General features: G+C 55.8%; 2 protein-coding genes across 2 annotated transcripts; both read left to right on the forward strand.

Annotated features, from left to right (window-relative positions):
- The first annotated feature begins 6,273 nt into the window (after positions 1-6,273).
- Positions 6,274-8,487, forward strand: LIPT2 (lipoyl(octanoyl) transferase 2). The gene is made up of 3 exons (XM_064644096.1): positions 6,274-6,595; positions 6,722-7,070; positions 8,129-8,487. Exons 1-3 carry the CDS (start codon positions 6,449-6,451, stop codon positions 8,350-8,352), a joined length of 720 nt encoding a protein of 239 aa, XP_064500166.1. The 5' UTR covers positions 6,274-6,448; the 3' UTR covers positions 8,353-8,487.
- Positions 8,488-9,617: 1,130 nt separating this feature from the next.
- Positions 9,618-11,297, forward strand: KCNE3 (potassium voltage-gated channel subfamily E regulatory subunit 3). The gene is made up of 2 exons (XM_064644095.1): positions 9,618-9,742; positions 10,835-11,297. The coding sequence occupies exon 2, from the start codon at positions 10,848-10,850 to the stop codon at positions 11,157-11,159; it is 312 nt and encodes a 103-aa protein (XP_064500165.1). The 5' UTR covers positions 9,618-9,742; positions 10,835-10,847; the 3' UTR covers positions 11,160-11,297.
- The last annotated feature ends 282 nt before the right edge of the window (positions 11,298-11,579 follow it).

Below are 11,579 nucleotides of genomic sequence, written 5' to 3' on the forward strand. Positions count from 1 at the left end.
CCCTATAAATGGAAGGGGTACTAAGCAAGTTTGCAGACGACACAAAACCCAGAGGAGCTGTTGCCTCCTCTGGCAAAAGACTCAATTTGATCCAAGAGTGGTTTGGATTGGAAGTTAGGGAAAAATTTTTCACAGAAAGAGTTGTCATTGGAACAGGCTGCTCAGGGAGTCACCATCCCTGGTGGTATTGAAAAGACATATAGTGCTCTGCCACCCTCAGTGTAAAGAAGTTCTTCCTCGTGTTGAGGTGGAACTTGTGTTTCAGTTTATGGCCACTGCCCCTCGTCCTGCCACTGGGCACCACTGAACAGGGTCTGGCACCGTCCTCTGACACCCCGTGGATGTGTTTGCATGGACTGATGAGATCCCCTCTGCCTTTTCTACAGACTAACCAGGCCTAGCTCCATCACCGATCTCAGAGGTCTTTTCTGCTACTGAGATTATACTTAAAAATAAAAATAAAAAAAGCTGATTAGGTGATCGGGGGAAAAACAATACGTGACAGAGCTGACAACTGGCAGCAAGAACCAGCAGCTCTGAAACAGACCTGCTGCAGTGACGAGAGGGGGCACGGATTTAGCAGAGCTTAGGAGGGGCCACACAGCAGCGACTCTGGGAATGCATCGGCCTCACGTGGAGGCGTGGGCGCCGCGTTCCCAAAATAATTTCTGCTTATGCAATTCCCTCTCCGAGTCAGCAGGTGACAGCTGGGCACCACACTTGCCTGGCAGCCCTGGAGCTGCTCCTGCTGGAAATGCTGAGAGAATATGTTGCTCTCCAGCTTGTGCAGACCAGAACTCCTGCTGCTCTTCCCTGCCAGCTTCCAGCACCCACCGTGTGCTCCATGCTGCCACAACGAGCAGCCTGAGAGGGCCATGGCTGTGTCTGTCAGGACCCCAGGCTTGTGCCGGTTTGAAGTGTCGATGGAGTGGTGGAATGAATCCTGGCATCACAGAACCATTTGGGTTGGAAAAGCCCCCTGAGATCGCGGAGTCCAACTGTTCCCCCAGCGCTGCCAAGGCCACCACTCCATGTCCCCAAGTGTCACATCCACACGGCTTTCAAATCCATCCAGGGATGGGGACTCCACCACTGCCCTAGGCTGTCTGTGCCAGGGCTGGACAACCCTTTCCATGAAGACACTGTAAGCCTTTCCTGGCACAGCTTGAGGCCGCTTCCTTTTGTCCTGTTGCTGTTCCCTGGGAGCAGAGCCTGACCCCCACCTGGCTCCACCCTCCTGTCAGGGAGTTGGAGAGCAAGAAGCCTTGACAGGGGAAGGCTTCTCCTGAGCCCCACCTGGCACCTCCTGAGCCTCCTCTTCTCCAGATTGAGCCCTCCCATCTCCCTCAGCCGCTCCTGGTGCTCCAGCCCCTTCCCCAGCTCCATTCCCTTATCTGGACACACTCCAGCCCTGCAATGTCCTTCTTGCCATGAGGGGCCCAGAACTGCCCCCAGGACTGGAGATGCCTCAACAGTGCCCAGGTGCCCTTGGCCTCTTGCCCACCTGGACACACCTGGGCTCGTGTTCAGCTGCTGTTAACCAGCACCTCCAGGGACTTTTCCAGTTTTCCAGCCACTCTGTGTCCAGCCTGAGGTGCTGCAGGGGGTTGTGGTGGCCCAAGGGGAGTGCAGGCAGTGATGTCACCTGAGAGTAGCCACATTTATCAGGAGCGTCCCTTGTCCTAGGCGAAGTCACTCACTCCATGAGAACTCCAGGCGGATGCAGATCCTCACTTGAACACAACAGTTTTTTTACCTGGCAAATGTCAGACAAGGAAATTGCCCATGTTTAATAAGTGTTAAAATAAACTCACGTGACGCACATGGCCCTGCAGTGCTGGGTGTTTCTCTAGAGCTCACAACAATGGCGTTGTTCAGCTGGCACCGTGCTTGTTTTGCTGGTAAGAAAATGATATACATCCTCTTCCTCCTGTGTCCCAGGCACCTTCTCTCACACTCTTGTTGTCTCTTTTTCTTTGTTTCACTGTAGTTATTCTTGTACTGTGACATTCTGCTCCTGGCTTGACATTTCCTTCTCATGTTCGGGTCTTAAATGAATTACTCATCTTTTTTTTTTTTTTTTAAAGTCTCTCTTTTCATCTTTTGTTCTTTCTTCCTTTAAGTTTCCTGCTTTGAGCTTTCTGGAGGGTTTCCTGACATGGGGGATTGTGGCTGAGAACTGTAAAATTACACTTTTCACCCTCAGGGCACAGTGTGTGCCTTGGTACTGCACACTGCAGGTTGGCTTTAAGGGTAAGAATAAGAGGTAAAAATCCTCTAGCTGAGGATTTCTTTCCTCTTTATTAAAATTCTATGGAATCTGGTTCTGATGTCACTCATATCTGCTTTATACTCTGAGGGACCTATATGGGCATAAGTTAAAATAAGGGAGTTTCGAACGGGATGTAAGGAGAAGTTATTAGAATCCCAGAATAGTTTGGTTTGGGAGGGACATTAAGGATCATCCTGTTCCAAATGCCCTGCAATGGGCAGGGACACCTTCCACTCGACCAAGTTGCTCCAAGCCCCATCCAACATGGCCTTGAACACTTCCAGGGATGGGGCAGCCACAGCTTCTCTGGGCAACCTGTGCCAGGGCCTCCCCACCCTTACAGGGATGAATTTCTTCCCAATATCCCATCTAACCCTGCCCTCTGGCAGTGGGAAGCCATTCCCCTTGTCCTGTCACTCCAGGCCCTTGTCCAAAGTCCTTCTCCAGCTCTCTTGGAGCCCCTTTAGGTACTGGAAGGTGCTCTAAGGCCTCCCCATAGCCTTCTCTCCTCCAGGCTGAACACCCCCAGCTCTCCCAGCCTGACTCCTCAGCCCCTCCGTGGCCTCTGGACTCACTCCAGCAGCTCCACATTGTTCTGATGTTGGGTGCCCCAGACCTGGAGGCAGCACCTGGACATTCCTCTGGTGTCCCTTCTGGAGCTGCTGTCCCCAAACTCCGGCCATTCTTCCCCTGAGCTCTTCCAGCAGATCCTTCTTAAAAACACTGTGAGGAGTGTTTAACCCAAGGGGGATGATTTTGGCTGGTCTGTGGAGTTGTGCTGGTTGTCCAGAGGGCAGGGTGACCCCTGGCAGGGTGACCTCTGGCAGGAGGTCTGGCCAGCAGCTGGAGACAAATTGGAGATGAGAGAATCTTCACTAGTACTGATGCAGGACAAACAATGCATCCAAGCTCTGTGAGTGGAAACAGCTCCTGCTGGCAGGGGAAGCTTGGAGGAGCTTGGCTACAAGGTGGGCCAAAAAATGACGACTGCCAGGAGAAGTGCAATCAGCACAGAAACACACATGGGCTCTGACCTGTCTCCCTAGGCCAGCAAGGAGCTTCCTTAAGTACTTCCTTAATGCACCCTGTGGTGCGCAGCCCTCGGCACAGCCTGACACGTGTGTTTCCTTGTTTTTCTTCCCCTCTGGCACAGCTTTGGGAACGTGCTTCTTTGAGTAAATGAATAGCTTGAAGGGGCAGAAGTGGTTCTGTCAGTGGGACACATCCACCGAGATCCTGCCCAAATGAACTGAGGATCTCAGCCCGAGAGATTCCCTCACAACAGCCCTAGGGAAAAGTTTTTTCTGGAATAACATGCAGTGAAAATGTCCTTCTAAATAACTGCAGGGCTGGTAGCTGGTGCTTGCAGGACTTGATTGATGCTGGTATTCTCTGCAGGGAGGTTGGTTGATGCTTCCAAGGTATCACATGAGGACCTGGTGTCATTGGATCAAGGAAAAATCAATCCATAGCTTAAGGCTTCCCAGCAGCACCTCCGTTTCCACCAAGCCAAGAGGCTCCTCCATCACCCAAAGTCTTGGAGACCCAGCTGGATATCAGGAATGACCAGCCAGGATCAAACTCCAGCAGGGTGAAGGGTGACTTCTGAGCTCCTTCCCGCGGAAGGCAGGCAGCGATGATTCCAGAAACACGACCAGAGATGCTACTTTGGGATAAGTTGCTTCTCCTGAGCCTGTGGGCCCATATCACAGCTGGGCTCCAGCCCATCCATTGAACTCCTGCCCATTTCCAACAATTTGTGTCATTAGTACATGCAAACAGTGCATGCAGCCCTCGAGTACAATTTCCTTGGAAAAAAAAAGAGATTTTGCTGAAAGACTTGTGTGGAGGGGGCTACTGTACTAGTCTGGGCACTCCACTCCCAGCTCTGCCCGTGACGCCAATGCAGCTCTTGTCACCTCTCTGTGACATCCTTGCCTTGCCAAACTCAACAGGAATTTCGTCCCAGACTTCACTGGAGCCAAGATGTTGCCCTTTGCATCTGTCTGTAGCTCCCTGTGAGCTCTGATAGTCCCTCTTGCCAGGCACCTGTTTCACAGCCACCACCTCTGTCCTCCCCTCCCCTTCCTGCTATTAAGCCCTGATTTGCATTAGCTCAAAAGCTTCCCTGCCAGAAAAACTCTTCAATCCAAGGAATTGGTGAGGATCGAAGAGGGTTGGCTAATGTTTAAGGTACCCAAAGGAAAAGGTATGACAGAACAGCAAATAATATGAAGACAAATACCCACCCCTCCCCCACTTTAAAACCACTCAAACTGTGACAGAAGGATAAAACGTGATCCATCTGTGGTTCCCTTCCATACAAATTTCCTCCCTGCTTCAAAAGCAGGATACTGACAGTAATTACCCGAATGACACAACCACACTCCCCTCTGTCGTCTTGTTTACGAGGATCCCAGACCTGTGACACACAACCCTCCTCATCCTACGCAGGCAGTGCTGCAACCAGCCAAAAAGGAAGAGCCCTTGGCTTTGATCTCCAGGCAAAAAGTTGAGGCTTAATCATACAAAAAAGGAAATAACCCGCTACACACACAATGTTGGTGCAAAATATGAGTCTCTCCTGCCAAGGGCAGAGACCCAGAGCAGCTCTCCTGAGGTTGTTTGAGGTGATGATCCTACCCTGGGTAGGATTCCCAAGGTGGGTGCTGCTCCATGCATTGACATGACCACCTGGTGAGGTTTATGCTGTCTTTTCCCCCAATTTCCCCCCCCTTTTCATCAAGAAAATGACTGCACAAAGGGAACACTTTCCCTTCCTTGCCAGCAACAGGGAAATTAACCTTGTCAGACAACAGACCTACGGTGACAAAGGGCAGATTACCAGCCCAGTTTTTTGATAAAAATAAGAGTTTATTAACACAGTCGATTGCTCTATAAAATCAAAACATACTTTCACACGCTTAATCTCATTGATAAGGTGGAAGTTTTGCAGGCTGGGAACAGTTTGCTCAGGATTTAATGGTTGACTCATTAGCGGTTCGACCAGATTTGAGTATTTTCTACATTTGGAATAAAAACATTAGACGAAAACATTTTATCTCTTTCCCAGTCCCCAGGTGACCAAATGCATCTCACACCAGCACCTTGGCAATACAAGGACTTCATTTACAGTCCATGACCTTGAGGTGCAACCCCAGAATCATGGAATATTAAAGGTTGGAAGGGACCATAAAGATCTAGTCCCACCCCCCCGCCTTAGGCAGGGACACCTTCCACTAGTCCTGGTTGCTCAATCCAGCCTGACCTTGAATACTGCCAGGGTTGGGGCATCCACAGCTATCCTGATTTTAGCCCTGAATCCTAATTTTATCCCACTTTGAGCAGGTCTGTGATTGCCCAGCCCCAACAGGACACCGTGTCCCTATGCCCTGCCATAATCCCTGCCTGTCACTGCTGTGCTGTGCCCCCTTCACCCCATCCCCCACTATGTCCCACACCCCATGGTGACAGGGGCCCTCTCTCCTCCCCGTGGCCCTCCTGCAGCCCTGGGCCCTATCAGCCACCCCCAGGCCCCTGAACTTCACCCTGTGCCTTATCCCCCCTCCCCAGGCCCTGTCCTCTATCTCTAACCCCTGTCCCTGGGCACGAGCTCCCTGTCCCCAACCTTCTATCTCCTGTCTTCTATACCCCATGCAGGCCCCCACTACCCTCTCTCAGACCATGACCCGTGTTCCCAGGCCCTGTCTCACTCTCCAACCCCAAACCACCATCCTCCACCTTCCTGTCCACTCTCTCATCCTCCATCTCTGCTCCGCCTCCCATGTCCGTCCCCTCTCCCCGCACTCCCGTCCTCCATCCTTTCCCCATCCCCCACCCCCTATCCCCATCCATCTCTGTCTCCTCTGCCCTGTTCTCCCATCCCTGCTCCTGTCCCCCACCCCCCATCCCCATCCCCACTGCCTCTCCCTTTGCCTGTCCCTGTGCCTACACTCCCGTCCTATCCCCGCCTCTTCTCCCAACCGCGCCTCCTGTTCTCATCCCCGCCTCCTGTTCCCATCCCTGTCCCCCTGCCCATGTCCCCATCCCCTCCTCACCCTCCTTCCTCTCTCCCTCCCTCCTTCCTCTCCCTCCTTCCTCTCCTTCCCGTCCGCTCGCCCCGCCCGGCGGCTCCCGGCGGCCCCGGCGGCTGCGGAGGCCGGTCCCTATGTCGCCATGTCCGGGGCCCCGGTGCGGGTGCTGCTGCTGGGGCCGGTGCCGTACGCGGAGGCGCTGCGGGTGCAGGAGCGCTGCGTGGCGGCGGCGCGGGCGGCGCGGGGCCCGGCCCCCGCCGCTGGGGCCCGGGCGGGGCGGGGCGGCCCCGCTCCCTTGCGCGGTGACGGCGCGGTGCCCGCGGAGGGCGCGGTGCGGGGCCCGGCTGCGCTGCCCGGTGGCGGCGCGGTGCCCGCGGAGAGCGTGGTGCCCGCGGAGAGCGTGGTGCCCGCGGAGAGCGTGGTGCCCGCGGAGAGCGTGGTGCTGAGCGAGCCGGCGCACCCCGTGTACACGTGGGGCTTGCGGGGCGCGCCGGACGCGGCGGCGGCGGCGGCGCTGCGGGGGACGGGCGCGGGGCTGGTGGCGGCGCGGCGCGGCGGCCACATCACGTTCCACGGCCCCGGGCAGCTCCTCGCCTTCCCCGTGCTCGACCTGCGTCGCCGCCGCCTCCCGCTCCGCGGGTACGTGGCCGGGCTGGAGGCGCTGGTGCTGCGGCTCTGCCGCCGGCTCGGCCTGGGAGCCGCCCGCGCCCTCCCGCCGCCCTTCACCGGAGTCTGGATGGGCGACAGCAAGTTGTGTGCCATCGGTGAGCGGGGACACGGGGCAGGGAGCGGGTGTGCCCGTGTGCACCTCTGCTCCGCAGACAAGCTGAGAGATGGGGGTGTTCAGCCTGGAGAAGAGAAGGTTCCAGGGATAGCTTAGAGCTCCTTCCAGTGCCTGAAGGGGCTTCGAGAGAGCAGGAGAGGGACTTTGGACAAGAGCCTGGAGTGACAGGACAAGGGAGAATGGCTTCTCACTGCCAGAGGGCAGGGTTAGATGGGATATTGGGAAGAAATACCTTCTGTGCCCAGTTCTGGGGTATTGGGAGTAAAAATCTGTGTCCAGTTCTGGGCTTCTCAGTACAAGAAAGACAAGCGACTGGAGAGGGTGCAGTGGAAGCCAAGAAGATGATTGAAGGACTGGAACATCTCTCTTACAAAGAGACTCTGGGATCTGGGCCTGGTTAGTTTGGAGAAGACAAGACTGAGAGGGGATCTCATCAGTCCATACAAATATCTCCAAGGATGGTGCCAGGTGCTGTTCAGTGGTGCCCAGTGACAGGATGAGGGGCAGTGACCATAAACTGAAACACAGCACCTCAACATGAGGAAAAGCTTCTTTCCATGGAGAGTGGCAGAACACTGGAACAGGTGCCCAGGAAAGGCGTCCCCACCTCGCACCCTGCACTTATTAGGCCCTTACACCCATGGCTGGGTGCCCGCAGCCTGGTCCCCAGCCCTGCCCCCTTCCCCATCCCCCTCCACAGCCCCACATCCTGCACTCCTTCCTGCAGCCCAGCACCCCCAGCTGGGCTCTGCCACCTGGGTTTGGGGTCCTGCAGGCCAGACCCCCCCTTTGCAGCACAGCCCTTTGTCCAAGACCATGGAAACTCCAGCAATGGGAGGTGCTGGGGGATGCACCCCATCTGTTCCAAAATTGGGGAGCCTTCTTCTAGGTTAGGGGTTTTCCCTGGCAGAATTGGGGAGCACAAAATGCAGAGGGGAGGATATTTATAGTGACCTGGGCAGTGTAGTCACTAAATATCTCACACTGGGACGTCCCTGGTGATGGGTGCTGATGGGTGGGTGCTTTTGGCCCCTGCAGGTGTGCACTGTGGCAACCACATCACATCGCATGGGCTGGCACTGAACTGCTGCACTGACCTCACCTGGTTTGACCACATCATCCCCTGCGGGCTGGAGGGGAAAGGTGTCACCTCGCTGAGCCACGAGTTGGGGCGGCACATCACCGTCGACCATGTCCTGGAGCCCTTCCTCGACTCCTTCCAGGAGGTGTTTGACTGCACCTTGGACTTTTCAGGGGATTAGGACTGTCGTGGTGCCTTGGCCTGGTGTTTTGGCAAAGCCACGGCATGGCTGATGGACATCGTGGCAGCCACCTGGGGCTTTGTTGTGAGACAAGAGCTCTTGTGCCTTTGCCTGTAGACTCTGCCTGGATGGTGGCACAGAGGTTTAGGCTGCTGCTTAAACATCCAAACCTCCCCTGGGGCTGTTCTCCCCAGGCCCCTGGGACTCCATCCTTCAGCTGAGACCATCCCTGTGTCACTTGCTGGGGAAATACCCAAATAGGTGCTTTTGTGGTTTTTTTTCTGCTGCTCTCCCCGCAAAAATCCAAAATTTGGGTGAACACTCATGCACCAGCTGGACCAGAGGAACAGGAACTGGTGGGTCAAGCATCCTTCCCTTGCTGATGGGTAAAAAGAGGCAGATTTTATATAAAGAGAGTTGCTGGGAACTTTTGCTGCCAATCATTTGCTAGTTTATTTACCTTGAGACTTTATGAATAATGACCTTTTTCTCACCTTGAACACAGAGAAATTCTCACCCTGGGGTCAGGAAGAGTGGAAAATGGCTGTAAATGGTGGTTAAAAGGCCACTGGAGTGATGTGAATGTAGTGGGAAAAGCAGGAGGAGAAGGGAAAGGGGTCGAGGTGCCTGAGGAGAGAAACTATGGCTGTCATGGACCCTGTGGGACCACGCATGATCCCAGCTGGGTGATGAGGACCTGCTCCCCCTGGGTCTGTGCTGGAGGAGATGTTGTTGGGGTGCATGTTGGCACTTCTGACATTGCTGTCCCAGCCACAGCATCATAAACTGATTTTAATCGACAGGGATAAGAAAGCCCCCTGAGACTAAAGTCCCCACATCCTGCTCCAGCAAGACCTGACCCCCACCCACAGCCCCTCACCACTGCTGTGGGCCTTCTTTCTTCCTCACAAGCCTTGGGGTTTCTCTGCATCTGCCCTCAGGGTTTTGGGTGGACCAAGGGTGCAGCTGGGAGCAGTGGGGCTGGAAAAAGAGAAAAATCCCATTTTATGGAGCAGGCTCAGCTCTGGGAGGGAATGGCGAGCAGGGAAGAACGTGCCCAGGCAGGCTTGGTGCCAGTGTCAGGGCTCGGGGACAGACGGATGAGGAGGGACAGGAAAACGTGACCGGCAGCGTGTGCCGGAGGGGAAATGCAGAATCCAGCTCTCCCGGCCCCATAAGGCCCCCAGTATCTGGCTGGGACGTGGAAGGACCCTTGGGGTTGGGGACAGGCTGGTGGCCCGTGGCGGGGCTGGGTGGCTGTGGCAGGTGGCTCTGCCCGGGAAGGGGAGGAGACTGGCGGCACTCCCAGCCCGGCCGCATCCCTTCCCACCGCCCGCGATGCTCAGTCTGGCTCAGCCTGGCAGCAGCGCAGGCAGGGAGGGCACCCCGGGTGAGTGCGATCTTCCCTTCCCGCTTCCTGGCCCCCGTTCCCCTTCCTGGCCCCACACCTTCCCTAAGGTGGGTCCCCCCATGCTGCATCCCATCTGCAGGTATCCTACTGCAGGTCTTGCCCTAAATCTTTCAAGTTCAGCCTCCTCCTGCTTCAAACTTTTCTCTAAGTCAGGAAGGCAGCCGGATCTGAGCCTGTCGTGGCTGCTCAGCCCCTTCCTCCTCCTCTTCGTTACTGGGGGTCTCATCCTGAGAGGTGCACGCTGAGTTTGGGGTGACCTTTTTAGGGGGGATCAGCTGCCTGTGCATGGGGTAGAGCTGCTGGTGCTTGGGAGCAGGAGGGAAAAGGGTGGATACCTGGGGGGGCGACAGTGGTTTGTAGGGCCAGCATGTCCCAAAGGACAGCACACGTGGGGGACTGTGTTCTGGTGTCCCTTCCTGGCCCAGGCAAGGGAAGGTGCACAAGGGCACAGAGGGGGCATATGGAGGTCCAGGGGGTGCTGGCAGAGGGACACAATGTCCAAAAGGGAGGTGGGTCAGAGGGCGTCTGGGACCCCTAGGAAAGGAGGTTTAGGGCAGCGACCCCTCGATATGTGTCTACAGGGATGTGTGGGGAGCTGTGCCAGCTCTGCACCCTGTAAGGGTACAGGATATGTGCCTTCCATCCCCACACATTCCCAGGGAAAGCAGACTTTGAACTCAACTGTCCTGGCCACCTGAGTCAGCTTTGTCCCATTGTCCTCACAGGACACACGAGAGGGGGTCAGGCAGCTGCCTCAGAGCCCCGGGAGCTTTATTCCCTCTGTAGAAGGACTGAAATTTAAAGAGGGGGCTGCCAGGAATGCAAAGGGTTTGGACAGCCCTGCTTTGTGGCAGAGGAGGTGCTTCAGGGATCATTTTGGGGTCATTGTTGCATCCAGCAGGACCAGGGTCTGCCAGGAATGCAAAGGGTTTGGACAGCCCTGCTTTGTTGCACAGGAGGTGCTTCAGGGATCATTTTTGGGGTCATTGTCGCATCCAGCAGGACCATCATCCTGGGAGCTGCCCCACCATGAGGGCAGCCTGTTATGAGTCTCCCTGTCCTTTCCTGCAGCCTAGAGAAGGACATGGAAGAGTACAACCAGACAGAGACCTGGCACCAAAGCCTGCAGGCTATGCTTAACGCCTTAAACCAGACACTGCACGGGGTCATCCTCTGCCCCACTGACCATTCTGCCACCACTGCTGCTGCTACACAGAACACCAGCCTTGGCCATCCCGGCCGGAACGACAACGCCTACATGTACATCCTCTTCGTCATGACGCTCTTCGCTGTCACGGTGGGCAGCCTCATCCTGGGCTACACCCGCTCCCGGAAGGTGGACAAGCGCAGTGACCCATACCACGTCTACATCAAGAACAGGGTCTCCATGATCTGAGCCTGGCCCTAATGCCTTGTCCCCACAGAGCCAGTGGGTTTGGGGTCAGGTTGCTCTGCACATCCCACTGTCTGTGGGATGTGGCAGTGTTGCCAGCCCCAAATCTCCTGGGAACCCCCACTGTGGAGATGCTCAGCCCTGGTGTGAGCAGCACCAGGATATCTTCACCAGGATACAGCTCCTGGCTGGCAGGAGCTGGCAGAATGCAAGCCACAGGCATGTCCTGGTCCTGCAGACCCACCTTGACTGAGCCCCATGGGGACAGGGATGGTAAAGGCAGCTCCTTTCCCACCTGCTGAGGCTGGCAGGGGTCTTCCAGGACAAAAATTTCCCATTTTCTGATGCCTACTGGATCAACCAGCATTGACCTCCATGGGCTCCTAGCAGCTGTGTGACACGGGCTTTTCTGGTGCTGCAACC

The sequence above is a fragment of the Pseudopipra pipra genome, chromosome 2 (genome assembly GCF_036250125.1).
Source record: "Pseudopipra pipra isolate bDixPip1 chromosome 2, bDixPip1.hap1, whole genome shotgun sequence".
Lineage (NCBI taxonomy): Eukaryota > Metazoa > Chordata > Aves > Passeriformes > Pipridae > Pseudopipra > Pseudopipra pipra.

What these genes read in the sequence shown, in the direction of transcription:
- KCNE3 (XM_064644095.1), top strand. Translation starts at nt 10,848, where the DNA reads ATGGAAGAGTACAACCAGACAGAGACCTGGCACCAAAGCCTGCAGGCT.
- LIPT2 (XM_064644096.1), top strand. Translation starts at nt 6,449, where the DNA reads ATGTCCGGGGCCCCGGTGCGGGTGCTGCTGCTGGGGCCGGTGCCGTAC. An exon ending in GGGCGGGGCGGGGCGGCCCC is followed by an intron (nt 6,596 to 6,721) that starts GCTCCCTTGCGC and finishes GTGCCCGCGGAG; the next exon opens with AGCGTGGTGCCCGCGGAGAG. An exon ending in CAGCAAGTTGTGTGCCATCG is followed by an intron (nt 7,071 to 8,128) that starts GTGAGCGGGGAC and finishes TGGCCCCTGCAG; the next exon opens with GTGTGCACTGTGGCAACCAC.